At 30.0% G+C, this 20630-nt stretch overlaps 2 protein-coding genes across 15 annotated transcripts in view; one reads left to right on the top strand and one right to left on the bottom strand.

Annotated features, from left to right (window-relative positions):
• The window catches only part of Pkn (serine/threonine-protein kinase N), a 65887-nt gene extending 51101 nt beyond the window's left edge, over positions 1 to 14786 (top strand). For 9 of the 14 annotated variants that reach the window (XM_065513406.1, XM_065513405.1, XM_065513401.1 and 6 more), the window contains 9 exons: positions 131 to 1417; positions 2745 to 3518; positions 7778 to 8002; positions 11027 to 11650; positions 11740 to 11929; positions 12417 to 12598; positions 12671 to 12778; positions 12848 to 12988; positions 13083 to 14786. In XM_065513406.1, the coding sequence (XP_065369478.1) occupies positions 131 to 1417; positions 2745 to 3518; positions 7778 to 8002; positions 11027 to 11650; positions 11740 to 11929; positions 12417 to 12598; positions 12671 to 12778; positions 12848 to 12988; positions 13083 to 13226 (3675 nt within the window). In that variant the 3' untranslated portion in view covers positions 13227 to 14786. The remainder of the gene's footprint in view (positions 1 to 130; positions 1418 to 2744; positions 3519 to 7777; positions 8003 to 11026; positions 11651 to 11739; positions 11930 to 12416; positions 12599 to 12670; positions 12779 to 12847; positions 12989 to 13082) is intronic. The other 5 variants (XM_065513398.1, XM_065513407.1, XM_065513399.1 and 2 more) reach the window with 5 other exon arrangements.
• A 2681-nt stretch (positions 14787 to 17467) lies between these two features.
• LOC135962297 (uncharacterized) lies at positions 17468 to 18616 on the bottom strand. Its single transcript, XM_065514146.1, has 4 exons — positions 18570 to 18616; positions 18410 to 18491; positions 17760 to 17928; positions 17468 to 17675 (listed from the first exon to the last, which is right to left on the bottom strand). Exons 1-4 carry the CDS (start codon positions 18609 to 18611, stop codon positions 17594 to 17596), a joined length of 375 nt encoding a protein of 124 aa, XP_065370218.1. The 5' UTR covers positions 18612 to 18616; the 3' UTR covers positions 17468 to 17593.
• Between the last annotated feature and the right edge of the window lie 2014 nt (positions 18617 to 20630).

Here is a 20630-nt window from a genome sequence, read left to right as displayed (position 1 = left end):
AAATAACTAAAATAGTTTGTGGCATTTTTAATCCAAATCCTAATCCAAAAAAAAAAAAAACAGAAGAAACCAAGAGTAGTTATTAGGGGTTAAGTATTATTCTAACATTTTTATTCACAAATATTTAAAGGCACATGTCCGTTTATCGGAATCATCTCGAAAGTTGGATTTATTGCGCCATTCTTTGGATTTGCGGCGTCTGGAACTACCAGCAGATTCCACAGCAGCTCAACAACTGAAATGTGAATTGCAGTCGGTTCAACAAGCCTCCTCCCCTGTACCATTTAATTACACCTCCCTGCAACCTTTTCACGGTGGCTTGTTAGGCGGTAAACCGTATCAGCAGGTATCTACTCTAGGTCGATGTGCTAGTGTTACTGGCAAACTAGAAGTACGTTTAATGGGTTGTCAGGGACTTTTGGAAGATGTTCCCGGCAGATCACGTCGTGATAAAGACAACAATTCTAGTCCAGGAGATTTGCGAAGTTTTGTTAAGGGCGTTACATCGCGCAGTAGTTCCAAAAGCTACTCGGTCAAAGACGAAACATCATCCGAAATAATGGCAGTTATAAAATTGGACAATATGACAGTGGCTCAAACTTCTTGGAAACCATGTTCGCAGCAAGCTTGGGATCAACGATTCTCTATTGATCTAGATCGCTCTCGTGAACTCGAGATCGGAGTGTACTGGCGTGATTGGCGTTCTTTGTGTGCTGTAAAGTTTTTACGCCTGGAGGAGTTTATCGACGATGTTCGGCATGGCATGGCGCTGCAGTTGGAACCACAAGGTCTATTGTTTGCCGAGATAAAATTCTTGAATCCAATGATTTCACAAAAGCCCAAGCTACAACGTCAACGCATGATATTTAACAAGCAGCAAGTTAAAAATATTCCACGTGCCAAGCAAATGAATATAAATGTTGCAACGTGGGGTCGTTTGCTCAAAAGAAACACACCATCCAATTCTAATCTAGCTGAAGGAAAGACGGCAGGGGATAGGGAAGAATCTCCCATATCCCGTACTCCTTCTTCTGGCACTATAAATCAAGAACCAGAACCTTATTCTCCCGGAGCTTTAGCTCAAAATATGAAATGCGATCCTGAAGCGCCAATTATTGAACATATTGAAACGCCTGGAGAATGCCCCGACCCCGCAAAATCTGGTCTAGGTGGTGTTCGTCCCTTGGCAATTCCAGGTATTGATGCTTTGCCCCCTGAAATTGTTTCGCCCCAACAACCCCAGAAACAACAAAATACTGCTGCTGCTAACAATAATCTTCATTTGAACATAGTCGGCAAAAATTCGCAACCGAATCCAATACCAAAACCACCAACAAGTGGCTCGAAACAGAATACACCAACTGATGTACTGCCGCCACAAATACCGGCTACTTTGCCACCTAAATTGGACCAAGAGGTAAGTTTTTTAAATTTCCACCTTTGAAATCTACATAACAGCGCATGTGCTTCTAACATACCCTATTCTCTATAAATATATACATTCATTTGCCTGCATTATAAAAACATATTACTATCATCTGCATATCTACTCACTATTGTATATCATTATAAAAAATGGCTCGATTAATTGTATTATTGTCCATACAACACAGTGATTTAATTTTTTTAACAATTGACAGGTATTAAGTTGTTAATAAGTTGAAAGTGTAGAAATTGTTCTGTTATTATCAGCAGAGAATTTTATTAAACTGTATTTTTCGATCTACATATATTCGACTTCACGACTCTATATAGTCGGGGGAATTGATTTAAAAATGTAATCATGATACTAGCGTGGTGTAAAACTAAAATCGATTCCAAATTTAAAGTTGATAGATTTTTCTTTAAAAAAAAATGTTATATGTTTTAAAAATTAAAAGGATATTTCAGTGAGAGTACCTAATAAAATATCTAATATTATAAAAACAGGGTGTTTCAAAATCTTTGAAAACGGTTTTTACATGTCCTCACCTAGGCCTACAACCCCATGTGTTATTTTGTACCAGTATGTATTTAAACCCAGAATTTTTACTAAATATCTTGATAAATTATTTAAAAAAACAATCTGCATTTAGAGGACATTATAAAATCACTGTGTATTGTGTATGTACTAGTCTTTATCATATAAATATTTTTGGCATCGATTACTTATGCCAATCAAATATTATAATACAGATATTTGTTTAAAATTTTTGAGTTTTACAATTGTAAATTGAATTCAGTGTACTCAAATCAGGCTTACATTGTAAATCGTTATCATCTGCACTAAGTTGGGCTCAGCTATTACAGAGTTCTTAAATGTTTATTGCATTTCATTCAATAAAAATGTAAGAAAGTTCGGTGTTGTGGTAACTGGTGTAAAATAATTGAAAGGAAATAAAATTATACATACATACATACATATATTTAGTTGAGCTCAAAAATTGTTATATTTTCCCAAAGTATACAAATAAAGGTTAAGGATGTATGTACTATGTACAGAGTATATACATACATATAAACATACATAAATATTTTATATGCATACATTAGTATTTTCTTTTCTACTACACATTTACTATACGTATACTACATACATGTTTCTGCTTAATATTTAGCTATTATTTTGCCGCGTTATTTTATTTATTTTGCCCATTCTGTATTATGTTTTGCTTGTTATTATTTTCTTGATCTCCTTTATATTATATACCTACATATACTATTTGAAATTTTTTGTCCGTTTACAATTGTCGACACAACAACAGTTACAAAGTGTCTTGAGTGAGTTTGACTTTTTAAATCAATTGGATTCGCAACCTAATACTTTACAGCGTCCCCAAGAACGCCAACAACTATCGCAACAACAGCAGCCGCAACAAACACATCTGTTGCAGACAACTCAAAAGCCTCCGCAACAACTGTTGCCACAGACCTATATTGCTTCAACTAAACATCAAGTTGTACAATATCAGAATGTCCTTCCTAACCAGCCTCAGTTGCCCTTGTTTGCATATCATCAGTCATCGCCACCAGTTGCAGCATCAGATTCATATGTTTCTCAAGCTCCAGCAAGTCCTTCAATAACACCATCATCATCAAATACATCATTTCCCCCAACTGTTGCCACACAAACAAGTCAAATAACAAATATTGCTAACAATAATATTAATAATAGTAATAACAACAACAGCGAACGTAGCAATGATAGTAATTGTCATTTTGTAATGAGAACTGCATCTCAAAACAATCCTAACTTGCATATCCAACAGCCCCAAACACAGACGTCGCAGCAACAGTCGTCGTCACCCACAGTCGTCACAGAATCCAGTCCTTATGTTATGAATGATTACTATCATCGGCCTGTGCTAGCAATGCCACCTGTTGTTTTAATGGGTGGTGGTGATCAAGGTCATGACCTGAGTAGTCCCATAATTGAAATGCCCCCCTCCCCAGCTCCCATTGTTGAATATCCGGAGGATGAGGATAACAGCGTTTGCCATCAATATAGTATAGGCGTTGGCGACGGTTTCCAAGTAGAGGTTCGATGTTATTACTTTTTTTGTTTTTGTTATTTTTATTAACAGCAAACTTAAAAAAAATATTATGCAAAATATACATACATACATATGTACATATATTATTATACCTATTTTGAGTAAGAACACAACCGAAAAGTCAAGTTTAAAAAAAATGCTTTGCTTTAAATACATGTTGTATGATATGCAAATTAAAAATGCTATACATAAAGTAATTGTTTGCATAATATTTGTTTTAAGTTTTAATTTTATGCATTTTATATCTCTGAGTTTTTTATAATTACATACTAATAAATTTAATTTCCAACATACTATATGTTGTGTACCTTCTAGGATGGCCCCATTATTATGGGCCAACAAAAATTGTCGATGTTCCCATATAAATATTATTTTTGTTCTAGTTTTTCCCATGCTTGTTCTAAAGAAATAATACATGCATAAATATGTATGTATATACATTAGAGTGGGTCAATTTGTATGGAGCCATGGGTCTAAAATCAAAACCGAGCTTCACATTTTTAACGCGACAATTTTCCTTTCGTATTTTATATTTTTGTTTAAATATACTAACATTTTATTAAGCCTTTTAAGAAACTTGACTATGTTTGGGATTGTTCGAAAGGAAAGAATGGCAAAAAAGATGAATCTTTGCAAATGGAGGAGATTATCAATAAACTTCACCCGAGGATGGTTACAAAATCTCATATTGTGATTGTGCGAGAACACAAAAACCGATATTTTGGGTCACTGCGGGGGAAATGAAAAATAAAAAAAGGTGCAATAAACTTGTAAGTTCTAAACCGATAATCCGATTTTAATAAAATTTACCACGACTATAGAGGAGGTGTTGCTAAACTTATATTTTGAATTTGGACTTTCAACACTAAGGTGGGACGGAGTCTCAAGAACCCAAATTGGGGTGTCTCGGGTATATTACAAATTAAAAATGATGCAAAATTTTTGTTCTCGATCTGATTTGAAATATTTGTATATATGTGGAATCTACTAGAAGATAATTACAAAAAATATTAACATAACATTATTTTATCTTTTATAGTTTACGAGATATTCACCATTGAAAATTAAAATTTTATGTTTTTTACTTACCTTGGTCTGTTTTTAATCTTTAGTTATACGGAAAATAAAAACAAAATAAATAATGCGTTTTTTTATTTATTACATAATTTGTTTAAAGCAGCTATGCGATTAGAAAAAATTTGGCATACATTTATTTAAATTTAGATAAATACTTCGGAAGGCTCTTGACCACACACTTATACAAATATTGAAATTATTTTTCTTCTATAGTACTTCCCAAAATCTTACCGTTGAGAAAAATATAATCGCATTATTTATTTTGGTTTTGTTTTCTGTATAACTAAAGATTAATGTAAGTACTTTTTTCGAAAAAAAATTGGGAAAAAATACTTTTTCAAATTGTTTTAAAATAATTTGAAATAATTTTTTCCTTATAATACTAATAAATTAGTTGTTAATTAAAAAATATATATTTAAAAAAAATCGGGAGAGATTTGGATCCGCTATTTGCAAAAATACAGACCAAGGTAGGTAAAAAACCTAAAATTTTAAATTTCAGTGGTGAATATCTTGTATACTATAAAAGATAAATATAGTTATAGTAATATGTTTTGTAGCACTCTTCTTGTAGATTCTGTATATGTACAAATCTTTCAAATAGGATATAGAACAAAAATTTGGCATCATTTTTATTTTTTAATATTCCCGAGACACCCCAATTTGGGGCCTTGAGGCACCGCCCAACCTTAGTGTCGAAAGTCCGAATTTAAAACTTAAGCTCAGTAACAACTCCTCTATAGTCGTGAGAAATTTTATTAAAATCGGATTATCGATTTGGAACTTACAAATTTATTTGCCCCTTTTTTATTTTTCATTTCCCCCACTGTGACTCAAAAGATCGGTTTTAGGTTCTTGCACAACCACAATATGAGATTTTGTAACCATCCTCGGTTGAAGTTTATTGTTAATCATCTCCATTTGCAAAGATTCATCTTTTTGGCCATTCTTTCCTATTGAGAAAGCCCAAATATAGGCAAGTTTCTTAAAAGGCTCAATAAAATGTTAGCATATTTATACAAAAATATAAAATACGAAAGGAAAATTTTCGCATTAAAAATGGGAAGCTCGGTTTTGATTTTAGACCCATGGTTTCTTCGGCAAAACTTCTTAGAATTCATCGTAGATTACGATTTTGAAAACCGCTTTGTCGAGAAAAAAATTGACCCACTCTAATATACATACAGTCAGATTAAACCATGCCTTGAATTTATAGAAGAGAGAGGGAGAAAAATCATCTACAAACTCAAGACTTGCGCAAGTAAACTTGAGGTATTTGAAACAGCACATTCTGAGAAAATTTATTAGAGTCCGACCGGAGCCGAACTCAAACTTCGGTAAATTTGCAAAGTTCGGCCAGTTCAATCCTGATTTTTTTTTATTATTCAATAATATTCATACACAATAATATACATAGACTGCTGTTGAACTTAATGATAATTTTTAACCGAATTTTTTTGTCAACCTGAGTATTAAAATATGTGAAATACTTTAGCTATAATAGAATACATAAAAATATCTGAAGTAAATTGAAAGCTGCTGTTTAGAATATACAAAATATAATAATTTTGTAAGAAATCATGATATAACAACATAAGGTACACCCAGTAGAAAATAAATTCTCAATTATACAATTTTTGTAACGTCAAACAAAAGAAAATATAAAAAAATATGAAAAAAATCAAAATCAAAGTTTGACGTTATGGGGCTAAATATTGAAAACTCTCCCTACTGATTCTACCTTCTACAATTATTGTATCATGGTAAGAAATTAAAAAAAAGGAATTTGACATGCTGAGAACTTTTATAAAAAGTTCCATTAAAAACAAAGTAAACATAATTTTTAGATGGGAACATTGACAATTGTTCATATTAAATATTTATTGTGTCCGTTTAAGCTCTCATTGTCTTATTAATTTAAATTTAGTGTAGGCTGTAAGTTGAAAAAAAAATCAAACTAGTCACCATCTGATTATAATCCTTTTGTTTGGCATTTAAACGTATTATTTGTATTACTGTGTGTGTGTGTTTTTTGTTAATAATGCTTAATAATACTAAATGTTGTATAAATTGTTTATATTTTACATAATCAAACTGTTATAGCATTATAAATACGAAAATAATTGAAACTACTACCAAAACATTCACTAACCCAATTAATTAATTTATTAATAATATGAAACTACATAATGTTCACACTAAAACACTTACGAGTTCTAAAGCATCGACTTTTAGCAAAGTTTAGAATTAAATGCAAATGGAACTGAAATTTGATAACTTTTTGTGTGTATTTTCTATTTGGATTGCTTTGAAGTTTTACATTTCCAATGTTGCCGAACAGAACCTCCATCTATGTTTAATTGTTACATCGTAAAGCTGAAAAACAACGTTTGTGCTTTTATTTAAAAGTATTATTTTGAATTAATATGTACGCACATGAAATTTAAGTGTTCATTTGAATTACCTGTGGCTGATCAAGAAATCTAAATATGTAATTTTATTTTTTTCGTTATCGTTATTTTTCAAAACAAATTTCATTCGATTACGGACCCTGATTTGTTTTTTTTCCCCATATCTATCCATAGATATTTTCTATCAATGTATAGATTAATAAAACATACATATTTTGTTTATATGTTGCAAAGTTTTATTTGTTCCGAAAGATGGCGTCGTAGTTTTAGATGTTAGATCTAAACCACAGAACCGATTGCTTTGAAATTTGAAGAACACCTAGATGTTTATGTGGAAGACACAAAATAATTACTTAGAACCAACAACACGGGCCGATTTCAATAAAATTTTTTTTTTTATATTGTAGATTTTTTCATTTCCCAGAATTTATTCAGATTTAATTTGTTCACATTAGGTGAACACTTTTTTCCCAAAATTATTCTACTATAAGTGTGTTTATCATATATTTATACCTATAAATGTTTTTTGTCTTTTCTGTTCACCTAAAAATTTCACCGCATTTATACACTATTATCCCCTAAAAATGTTTGTTCAACGTATATCGATCTATCGATCGGTCTGTCTGTCTGTAATTCATATTGTTTCTGTTGATTTACTGTATTAAATAAATCCATAATTTCATACGATGATGCATACATACTTATGTATTAATTAAATAAATGTTGAAAACAATATACAAACTAAAAATCTTTCAGGCTCATATTAATCTAGTTCATATAACAATTGAACCTACCATACCTCTACACTTGGACACAATTCCTACACCAATAAATTCTGAATTGGCCTTAAAACACGATGATACTTCATCGGTAGTATCACAGCCAACATCACTAAAATCGCCATCGACAACATTTACTAGTACAGTTGAATATTTCATTGGTAATGTAGAAGATGAGCAAAAAACTATAGAGGAAACAAAGGTAATGAATCCTAAAGTATCAAATTGTATACATGTACCCATTATTTAAACAAAATATATAAGAATATAAAAACAATTTATAACGTTATTACATATATAAACCCTTCAGTTGTTTAGGTCAGTTACCATTCCAACAAAATTAACCTGTCAGCTCGTTGAAGTCTGAATCTATCGCATGTCCCACAGTGTTTAGAAACGTTTTTTTTTTTAAATAAAATAATTAGTTATATCGAGAACTATTGAATACGGAGGTCGAATTTTTTTAAATATTATGTACCTATATTTGCGATAATTCTGAATAAAATTAACTAAAAAAGATACACCATAAAAAGTTGAAACATGTAAAAAAGTTGCTACGTCCCGATTATATAAAATTTCTACGGGACTATATTGTATATTTTGTATATGCATAAATATGCTCATTTAAGCGGACATAAATTCCGTTACGATATTTCCAAAAAATAAACGTTTCTAAACACTGTGTGTCGTTCATCATTTGTCGATCATTATCTTCATATGTTGTTCAGACTGCATTTTTCTGGGAAGATTAATGCACACTGACAAACAGACAGACGGCCATTGTTAAATAAATTGTAAAGGGTTTCCGAGTCATTTATAAAATCAAAACAATGATGACTTACAATTTGATCACAAACCTAAAATATTCTCCCTATTTGTGGTGGTTGTAGCATGCAAATATAAATAAAAGTTAATTAAATATTTTAAATTTTTAAATGTACAACAAATATGAGCAAACATGTATATAATTTATCAGTTGCGGTGAAGGTTATAAAAAGATTCTTTAGTACCCTCCTAATGATAAAATAAAAATACTATCTGCCCAATTATGAATAAAAAAATAAAAAAATTCCCCGGGAGTTGTTTCCCTTTTCTTATTTTTAACATTGAATTTGAATAGGAAAAATGGGAAAAGGGAAAAAACTCCCGGGAAACAAAATTCTCAAAACATTTAATTTTAGTATTTAGTTTAATATTTACAATTTTGATATAAAAGATCAGGGGCAATTAATTGACTTCGGCATGGCTGGTTTTTGTTTATTTGGCCGGCATCGTCCATTTTTTGGTATTTATATTCAAGTCTCTTTAATCAATAACAATAAAATTCTTAGAAAAATATTGAATTATCTGTGTGTGTTTAAAGTTATTCAAAGATCTTGCACGAAATACGCGGCATTTAAAACTACTAAAAATATTTAAGCACAAATGTTTAAAAGCTAATACGTGTACAAAAACTATTACATACGAAGGTAACTATTTATATGGTGAACCTTGGTAATCGTAACTTTTTTACCATAACCCTAAAATATTCCCATTTGAAATGTCAGCTGGCGCATTACAAAACCTGGAATGGCCAAGATTACTCAGTATATTAAATGTAAAAACTTTCGGTTTAATTCAAAACTCTTAATAATTATACATATGTGGCATTTCATGTCAAGTGAACCAACTTTTGAAATCGATGTCTGAGTTCTATTGGATAGTAACTCAGACACAATTTTTCAACAAGATCGGTCGAGAACTCTCTGAGTTATAGGGGGTCAAATTTTGACATTTTGGTCAAACAGGTGTTTTTTCTTATCCATGTAACTTATTACCTATTGTTCTTAGCAAAATGTGTCCCAAATAGTTTAGATAGCTCTTTCTTCAATCTTTCCGAAAATCAAAAACTTTTTTGACTTTTTTTTTAAAATGGTCCCTTTTTTTTAAAATAAAGCTTAGATATTTTCCTTGAACACCTATTTGGTCGCTTAGTGAGATGCGAGTGGGATATCTATCAAAATAAATATTTTGAACTAAGCTTTCTTTTGAGCAAAAAAAAAAATTAAAAAAGGGACCATATAGGAGAAAAAATCGATTTTGCAAAAAAAAAGTCAAAAATTGTATTTCTTGAGTTATATAATATTTATTTTGATAGATATCCCACTCGCATCCTACTGAGGGACTAAAAATATCTTAAAGGAATGGACCTAAGCTTTCTTTTGACTAAAAAAAAATTTTTAAAATAAGGGCCCATTTTTAAAAAAAAATCGTATTTGCAAAAAAAAAAGTCAAAAATTGTAAGTCTTGAGTTAAAAAATATTTATTTTGATAGATATCCCACTCGCATCCCACTAAGCGACCAAAAGGGTCTTCAAGGATAATATCTAAGCTTTTGTTTGAGCTAAAAAAAAAATTAAAAAAGGGTCCATTTTGAAAAAAAAAAGTCAACAAAGTTTTTGATTTTGCAAAAAAAGTCAAAAATTGTATGTTTTGAGTTACAAAATATTTATTTTGATAGATATTCCACTCGCATCCCACTAAGCGTCCAAATAGGTAGGTGTTCAAGGAAAATATCTGAGCTTTATTTTAAGAAAAAGAAAAAAGGGCCCATTTTAAAAAAAAGTCAAAAAAGTTTTTGATTTCGGAAAAAAAATATTGAAAATTTTTTATTTTTTTTTTTTTTTTAAATATTTGTTTTCGAAAGATTGAAGAAAGAGCTATCTAAACTATTTGGGACACATTTGTGCTAAGTGGATAAGAAAAAACACCTGTTTGACCAAAATGTCAAAATTTGACCCCCTATAACTCAGAGAGTTCTCGACCGATCTTGTTGAAAAATTGTGTCTGAAGTTGGTTCACTTGACATGAAATGCCCCATATGTATATTGAATTATATGAGGAATGTTTTGCTTTGTAGTATTCAATTAAAAAATCTAAAATTTTCGCAAATGATTTTTTTGATTTAAATTCCCTTATAGTTTGGACAGTTCTAATTGATATTATCACATGAGGTGTACTAAGAAAAAAGAACCTATATAAATAATATTTCAAGTTCCATCAATTAATACAATTAAACTATGTATTTACATATATCCCGAAAGACTAAACCTTAGGCATGAATATATATTTTATTATTAACATTAACCATTTAGCACAGTCACAGTATGTTTTTTTCATACATGTATTTAATGATATTTGCCTCTTTATGAATGCTAACAAGACAATTTTATATTTTAACTATCAGGTTATACCGCAATTTAGCAACGTTTCTATAAGCAACAACAATTTACAACAGCAACACTATTTGCAACAGTTGCAATCATCTCCAATAATACAAGAACCTCCAACACCTATTATTTTTGGGGGTCATGCATCAGCAAGTGAGGCTTCTGCTCCACAATTTCCCCAACCTGCTCAGCGCCAGAATTATCATCAGCAACCTCAGGCAGCGGCGTCTTATCAGCAACAGCAGCTGCAGCACCATCAACAACCGATTTATCAAAATCAATTTGAATTGCAAAATTCGGCAGCAACTCAACAAAATGCTCGTCGCAATGTCGCCAGAGGCTTACAATATTCGGCATATGAATCAAGGCGCCAATCGCAAAACCTTATTGCATCGCCTGGTATTCTCTCCATGGACAATTTCCGTATGCTGAGCGTATTGGGTCGAGGTCATTTTGGCAAAGTGATATTGTGTCAACTCCGCACCAACAACCAATATTATGCAATAAAGGCCCTGAAGAAGGGCGACATCATAGCCAGAGATGAAGTTGAATCGTTGTTGAGTGAAAAGCGTATATTCGAGGTGGCCAACGCAATGCGTCATCCATTTTTAGTTAATCTGTACGCATGCTTTCAAACAGAGGTAAGTAATCAATTGTTCGATTATCCATCGAAATTAGCAATCAGCAAATAATTAAATTCTTATTCGTATTTATGCTTGAATTTGGTTAGCAACACGTATGTTTTGTAATGGAATATGCCGCCGGTGGCGATTTAATGATGCATATCCACACGGATGTGTTTACAGAACCACGCGCTGTCTTCTATGCGGCTTGTGTAGTTCTCGGTTTACAGTATTTGCATGAAAACAAAATAATTTATCGCGATTTAAAATTGGATAATTTATTGTTGGACACAGATGGTAATTATTGTCAACACATCCATATTTACTAAACAAATTAAAGGACTATAGGTAATAATTCATATAATCCGATAGGATTAATATCGGATTATATGAACGATCTTTATAGAGTTAGTTTTCTTCCATTCTAATAATACATTTCTAGTAAAATTAATGAAAGCTTTGTCTTACTAGTTACCAGTTAGAATTTTTACTTTAATTATGTTTGGTTTTTGAAATTACATCTCGTTTATATGTTATCTCCTATGCCTCATGGTCAAACCTACCAAAATCAAACTCAGTAGACTGGCTGACCAAGCCAAAAAAATGTATTAAATAAAAATAAATTTTTGCTTACAACCGTTAGAGGATAAGTCGTCTTCAAGGCTTTTGATCATTAAGAAATATTAAGTATTCAGTCCTTAATTTGTTTGAAACTAATAATATGTATTAAAGAAATTATGTACTATATACTAATAATTATTAATAAAATTGAACACTACAATAGGTTATGTAAAAATCGCTGATTTCGGTTTATGTAAAGAAGGAATGGGATTTGGTGATCGTACTGGTACATTCTGTGGTACCCCAGAATTCCTGGCACCTGAAGTTTTAACTGAAACTTCGTATACTAGAGCAGTCGATTGGTGGGGTTTGGGTGTGTTAATATTTGAAATGCTGGTAGGAGAGGTAAGAACAGATTTTGAAAAAAAGAAACTTGAAAAATTAAATATAAATCTAAATATGTTTTGTTATTTTCAGTCCCCCTTCCCTGGAGATGACGAAGAAGAAGTTTTTGATTCTATTGTCAACGACGAAGTTCGTTATCCAAGATTTCTGTCTTTAGAGGCTATAGCAATTATGCGAAGGGTAAGCTACATTTAACTGACTTCATTAGATCTGTCCAGTATTAATAATTTATTGATTTTAAATTCCAAGCTTCTACGCAAAAATCCTGAAAGGCGTTTAGGTTCATCAGAACGAGATGCCGAGGATGTGAAAAAACAAGCATTTTTCCGGACTATTGTATGGGACGATTTATTACTTCGTAAAGTTAAACCACCCTTTGTACCAACTATAGTAAGTTTGATAGCACTATTCAAACAAAGAAAAAACTGTGTAACACTTGTACATTTTCCTGTTTTTTTTCATTTTTTTTTTTAAAAAAATTTAGAATCATCTGGAAGATGTGTCGAATTTCGATGAAGAGTTTACATCTGAAAAACCGCAATTAACTCCACCAAAGGAACCACGTATCTTGACTGATGAGGAACAAATGTTCTTCCAAGATTTCACTTACACCGCGGACTGGTCTTAATGCCAACACTCATTTATTTATTTTTTTATATATACATATATTGGAAAGTAAACAACTTTATTAGTTAATTAAGTGCCTCATTTGTTACTGGCAATTTTCATCAGCTGCAAGCAAATATATATACACCCATATATTTTGTTTTTATTTTCTATCGCTCATTTGCGAGAAGACCCGCATACAGCTCCGAGTAACATTACTTGAAACGTCCTTCTAATAGTACATATTCCTAAAGTAAATTGTTTGAATATACATACATACATAAATATTTATAAACATTTTTTGAAATTAATTTTCAAATGTATTTTTATCAATAAAATATACATAGATACAGTAGTAGTATATAAGAACATTTCTTTTTTAGTTATGAAGTTAATGAGAATACAACTTCTCGCAGTTTGAAATATATCTGGGGATTTTGAAAGAAACGAAACCAATTTCGAAGTCTGTAAGTTTTTAGTCAGGAAATTATTTTGCAAATCGTTTTTAGTTATCAAGGTCTTGTTGCAATTGAGCGATTCGAGTTAATATTTTTTAAAAATTAAATTCACTCTCAAGAAGCAATACCATTAGTATTCTGAATACATACTTTAAAGTCAAAAAATGCAACTAATGCTAACTTTTCTCAACGTTTTGCTACGTCTTTTCGTAACGATATATTGCCAGTTTTCATAATAAAATTGTGTCAAAAAAACCGTACATATATAATTACAAACGATTATAACCAGGCATTGAGTAATATTGGTTTTTGAGAGCAAATTTAAACGAAATTTAATTTAATGGATACACATACATACATACATATAAACATACAAACATATTTTATATACTTTGATTTCTTTTGTAATTGATTATTGATTATGATTATAATATTATGAAATAATTGCCAAAACCATATTTCTCTTAGCTATCTATATATCTATCTATCTATCTATCTTTTTTTCAAGGATTTCATAAACTTAATCTTTTATAATAAGCATTTAAAATACATACAAACATAGATATTTCAAGTATACAAGATTTAAATGATTTATTAAAATGCGAAAATAATAATTACATATATACATAAATACATATATTTATATATTTTCTTTTCATCTTTTTTGTCAAAATACATTAAGAAGTAAGAATTTAAGTAGCGCATTCTAATATAGCCACTCCTCCAAATATTAGTCACTTTTATTAAGTAAATACTTATTTTTTAGTTTTGTTTTTCCTCCAGTCGGCCAAAATAAAATCACGTTTAAACAAAAAATATATCTTGCGAGTTTATATTCATTCTATCTATTCTTACTAGTTCACACTTTTATAATAAGGATATTTTTTTTTTTTTTTTTGTCTAAAAATCATGTTTAAATATTGTTTATCTATCTATCATCTTATGTTTAGCAGACCTCCCTCCTAAGCCATCTAAACTAAATTATTTTCTTTATCAGCATTAATGTACTAAAGTGTATTATTTTTTAAGATTATTATTATTTAAACATTTATATTACAATTTAAATAATGTTGACATTATAATAAACAAATAAATAAATGACTATTATTTATTTTTAACAAATACACGCATCGTTTTAATTGAGATATTCACGGGTGAAGGAAGGTCTTATTATATTGACGCTATGTGCATCTGTGATTTATATGAGCTTTGATATTTAATGGGAAATATCAGTGATCACAGATTTTCAGCATTCCCCTCACTAACCCACATTAAAACGAAGACGGGTTAAAATTATTTTTGTATGAAAACTTTCAGTATAACATTATATGAGTAATATGAGTCCAACTAAACTTAGTTTTTTTAGGCCGAACCTAATATTCAGCCAAAAAATAATTATTCGGTATAATCCAGAATTATTATAATTATTTTAATCTTGAACTGAGAAGTTTTTTTGAGAAAACAATTTTTAAAATTCGAAATTTTTGTTTTTTAAAATGAAAATTATTTTTTTCCAAAAAAAAAAAATATATTTCCAAAACGACTGCGAAGATTAAAAACATGTTAAGCCTTACTTATAGGTAATTTTATTGCGGAATTGCAAATTTTTTTCCATGAAATTGAATACTCGTCATTTGAGACACATCTCGGTAATGTTTCAGAAGTGCAAACAAAGTATAAGAGTACCTGGAAAAATTACAGAAAAAACGTGAAAGCTTTAATATCTCTGTTTAGCGTGGCAAAATAATTCTGTTTTGGAAAAATTTTCGGTAAAATAGCCAAATCTTCTTTCTCGACTTTTTTTTAATATTTCAAGTGACTCAAGCTATTGTACGATTTCCATCCAATATACATAATTTGGCACTTTAATATTTTCGAGATTTCTAATAGCATCACTAAATATGCATCAATTGATTAATTTTATGGTCCACAATCTTTTTATAGGTACAAGACAACTGTTAGCAAGTTGTTTTGATTTTATTCAGAATTTAATGGCAAATATAGCTGCTATTTTTAAAAAAAAATTCGAGTCTCCATAGGCCCGCCATATCTAAAAAAAAGATCGAGCAGAATTAAAATAAATAAATAAACCTAAATATCTCTTCAACCAATAGATATAACTTACATACATATATTTGCATGTTTTTTGTAGATCTTCTCAAGGACTGTTTATATTTCAAATTTCAGCTCATTCGGTTCGTAAATGGCGTATAATTTTGCTAATTAAGCGTAAAGAGAATTATTTACAACTTTGATATCTTTGGTGACCCCCACTAAAACTTTCCGACAAACATTTTCGTGGAAAATTTGAATCCCTAAATGTCCTTTTGGAAAGCACAATGGACCCCTAAAGAATGGAGATAGTGGGTTAAGATCTTCCACAAAAATGATGCTCATAAAATTCCACCATATAACTCTGACAATCACCCCTATTATGTATGTCGACGTCGACATCACTTTGTAGTCGTTGTCACTTCGAGTCGACATCACCTCGACGCTAAATCGGTATTTACTAACAATGTTGATGTCGACTTGTTATCGATAATTTAAAAGAAATAAGTATCTTATCCCTATGCATTTCATGACAGCTGTTGAATTTTATTTATTATTCACATAAAAAATGCCTTTTCTAGTGGGTGGATTCCCGTGAAACAAACAAATCCTTCGGCTTCAATAGAACTGACTTAATTAAGCCTGAGTTCATTCCAACCATGTTTAAAATTAATTGAAAAAAATAAAATATAAATAAAAATTAATTGTAGCTCTACGTTCTGCCATTACGGTTTCAAATTGCTTCCTATTGTTGATTTTTTTTTTAATTTCTCTATTCGCTACTATTTTTAATTTTAGTATGAGTCGTTGTCAAATATCGTGTCGACAGAAAATACTCGTTTTCAATCAATGTCGACTTTAACGCGACTTAGAAAATTGTAAATTGCTGTCAATAGTTAACAATTGTTATCGATATTGACTTCGCAAATACCATTTTAGCGCCATCGATGTGACTTAATGTCGTCAACGACATACATAATAGCGGTGAATAAGAATTCTCTAAGACATTAAGTTACAACATTGTTTTCCATTTAGTATCATGCTCCCTTCGACCAAAAAATGAAAACTTTGACCCACTGTAAGAAAAATTCAGACCAGCTGGACTATAAGATTATTCTACAAAAATGATCCACTCAACATGCCCTTTCAGAATAATAGGATCGCTATTCTGTTCCAAAAATGCTGTTGGACAGTGTTATTAAATTTTGGAGAAATTAACTACATATACATATATATAGACTTCAAAGTCCTAAACTAAGAGAGAGCAGGCAAACATTTAAACATTTTTATGCTTATAATTAAGAGATCTATCAACACACAGAAACTAATATAAAAGCTGTTGTCCTGATATTGATTAATGTCTTTCTTGGTAAAAAATATTGTAAAATTTTTGTTACGATAATTTTTTTCTTGATTGATGTCTTTTTTTGATACATTTGTATATTAAAAACGGAATGATAAAATTATTGTTGTAGTTTACTTCGACTTTTACTTTGCCATCCGGTATTATGATATTTTTGGTGCACGATAGAAAAGCGATCGAAGAGGGTTGAAGTTTCATACAGATTTTAAGCTGTTCAAATTGATTTCTAGGAATTAAAGTAAATCCTACGCCAGAATCTACTTCAAACTTTTGTGAACGTTCATATGTACATAGGTAAAAACGTTTGAACTTATTTTTATTTTTAGATAAATAAGTAATTTCGCATAGGTTGTTCCTTCCAAAATAGATGTCAATCTTAGAATTTGAACATTGTTTAGGATATAGAAAAAATGCATAAACATTTACTACTTTTATTTATTTTTTATATTATGTTAGTTCTAGGTAAATATGTATATGTTATGAATAAAATCCAATAAATATATAAAAATAAAAAAATTAATGGTCTCCTAATGCTCTACCTTCGGACTGTCGATAGTATAAAATATTTGAAGATGTATCACATAATGCTAAAAGAAAACTAAATAATTTAAGTATTATTTTATTTGAATATTAAATATAGGTATATGTATGTATATTTATTTGTGATTTTAATACAGCTCACCTGCATTCATCTACTTCACTTTGCAATTTATTGATTGTATTTAAGTCCAACTCTTGGGTTATCAAGGATGGCAATATTATGAATTTCTTTTTATCAAAGTTTTCTGCTTTAAAAAATAGTACTTGCCGTGAATAATCATAGCATTTACTTACAGAACAGTACTTTTTATCTATAGAGAAATAAATACATATTTATTAAATCAGCGATTCCAATGGTAGGACTTTGACTTGAAACATATTTATTGAAATTTTTTTAACTCAAAAATAATAGAACTACAAACTTGTGATGTTGGAAAGGATCTCCAGCAAACATAATTTCGTTCGTCTCATGTAGAAAGGCCCTAACTCAAATAATTTTAAATTTACAGAAGGTAAAAACATACATAATAGAAACTGTACAGTAACTATCAAAATGTAACTTTTTTATATAATTGCTTGTAAAACCGTTATTTCTGATACTATTGCATTAAATTTTTGTAACGAGTTGAATTTGTGAAAATGTATTGGAATCACTAAAAAACTCAATTTCTAAAAAAGGCGAGTTAGGGCCTTTTTATGAGACCAACGATATGTATATATGTTAATATATTTTAATCTTGTGAAAGCCCCTTGTATTCTAAATAAACAAATGTAAAAAATTATGTTATTTACCCGATACCAAGTCCAGATAAACACGACATGCTGTCGCACATTGAATCTGCTGATTGCAACCCAATTCTTTAAAATCTCTTAACTAAAAATGTAAAGCGTTGACATATTTGTTAAGTTTGAAGATCAAATACACATTAATACCGAATTTTAAAAAACTTACAACATTCAGTAACTTCATTTTTATTAGGGCACATTTAAACATGCATTTTATTTAGTATAAAGATGAAGAGTGATGCCTACCTTTTAAAAGAAAAACGATTAATTATTAATTGGCCAATAATAGACAATAATTAATTGTTGATGTGATCGTTTTCATCAGCAAAGTAAGTGGAAATGGGTACTGTCTTAAATAATAACCTGATACAATTTTGCGCCCAAATATACGTTTCATGTGACAGCTTTTGTTGATTTATTTTTTTAGATTGAACATAAAAATATAAAAAATGCATTTGGTTGGCATCACTGTAAAGTAACGAGTACCCGATTCACCTAACGAATTGATTACAATTGAGACCACAACCACTGTCGACAATCAGACTACATGTATTTTGTATGGAAAGCAAAAAATCGCGTTGTCGCTGGCGACATATCTTGATATCCTTTTATTTCTAGGCGACCTCAGAAGAATAGCTGATTATTATACTATTCACCATGAGTGACAAGGGTATGTACCATAGTAACACGCAATTTACATGATGATTTTTTTCATGTTTGCCCAGACGTCTGTTTTCATGTTTGTCGATGATTGTTGGTGCGCGGGGTAGAGAAGAATGGGGGGTAAGAAAACAAACATGATTTCGGTCAAGGCGAATTTATACAAGGTGCTATCAGTTCTACAAATACAACAATTGGTCTTAACAAATGTCAAAAAACAAAAATGAAAAAATAAACAAATATGTATTAAAACTTAATGTAGTGTAGATAATTGTATAGTGAGGGCTTTACTTATTTATGTAAAAAATAAATATTTTGTTAATACGATTAGAATATGTAGATATTTAAATATAAAAACAAGCTTTGACAACTGTTAAAACCAAAAAGCGAAAAAAAATTATCAGCTGTTTGACTGACTCCACCTTGTATAAATTCGCCTTGATTTCGGTTTTTCATGTTTCTTTTTGACATTCCTCTTTACACTCATTCGTATTCTTCTTATTATGTTTTATAATTTTTCATTTGTTGAAGTGAAAACATCATTTATATTAAAAGAGAATTTTTAAAGTTAAATCAAACATTTCTTCAATTATTTCATCACACATTTTGAATTTACTTTTAAAAAACAATTTAAAAAATTGTCCAATTTATTTTCCACAATCAAATGAGATGTTTTCGTTTAAAAAATATTACGAATAAACAACTAAAGAGAATCAACAATTAAATGTCAAAAACAAGACAGACATAATTTCATGTAAAAAATCACCATGTTCATAATTTTTTGGAAGATTCTCGAAAGGGAATTCGAAAAAACAGACGTCTGAAAAGTCTTAATGTAAATTGCGCATAAGTCTGTCATTTGTTTTTTGGTTCCCATAGAAAAACTTTTCTATAGAAAAAATTTTACTTGTAGAATAAATTTAATACATTTCAATTTCGCCATTAGCGTTTGTAATTTATCCGTTTATAATTCCAAAATCGGGAAAAATATTTTTTAACCCGATTTTTTTCTTCACCAAACATTTTATTTTTCGCTAATAAATTTAAAAAAAAAAAAAAACAATTTAAAAAAAATTTAATTTTGTTTACCTAAATATATTTAATTTATAGCTCTCTTCCTTGTTTTTATACCCTTCACCTTTGTGAGAAGGGTATATATAAGTTTGTCATTCCGTTTGTAATTTCTACATTTCAAAATCGGTCCATAAATAACGGAGATATGAGCAAAAAACCGGGACAACCTCGATTTTTGACATATTTTTGATCTATATCTGGATTACTAAGTCATTAATATAGACAATATGGATATCTAATGATAGATATTTCAAAGTCCATTGCAACGATGTAGATAAGGCTATAGTAAATTGGACCTACAATGGGTCAAAATCGGAAAAAATATTTTTTAACCCGAATTTTTTTTCATTAAAAAATTTTTTTGTCATACATTTTTTTTCCAAAAAAAACATTTAAAAACTAAAAAAAAAACTTTTTTTAAAAAAATTTTGAAAAAACTTTTTTTTTAAAAAAGAAAAAAAAAACAATTTAAAAAATTAAATTTTGTTTACCT

This window comes from Calliphora vicina, chromosome 5, assembly GCF_958450345.1.
Source record: "Calliphora vicina chromosome 5, idCalVici1.1, whole genome shotgun sequence".
Classification (NCBI taxonomy): domain Eukaryota; kingdom Metazoa; phylum Arthropoda; class Insecta; order Diptera; family Calliphoridae; genus Calliphora; species Calliphora vicina.
This window is presented reverse-complemented; position numbering and strand designations above follow the sequence as displayed.

Excerpts from the sequence above, each read along its gene's own strand:
- LOC135962297 (XM_065514146.1), bottom strand. The coding sequence starts at position 18,611 with ATGTTTAAATGTGCCCTAATAAAAATGAAGTTACTGAATGTT. Across the intron at positions 18,492-18,569 it reads AAATGAAGTTACTGAATGTT|TTAAGAGATTTTAAAGAATT; the intron begins GTAAGTTTTTTA and ends TTACATTTTTAG. Across the intron at positions 17,929-18,409 it reads TTATCTGGACTTGGTATCGG|ATAAAAAGTACTGTTCTGTA; the intron begins GTAAATAACATA and ends ATTTCTCTATAG.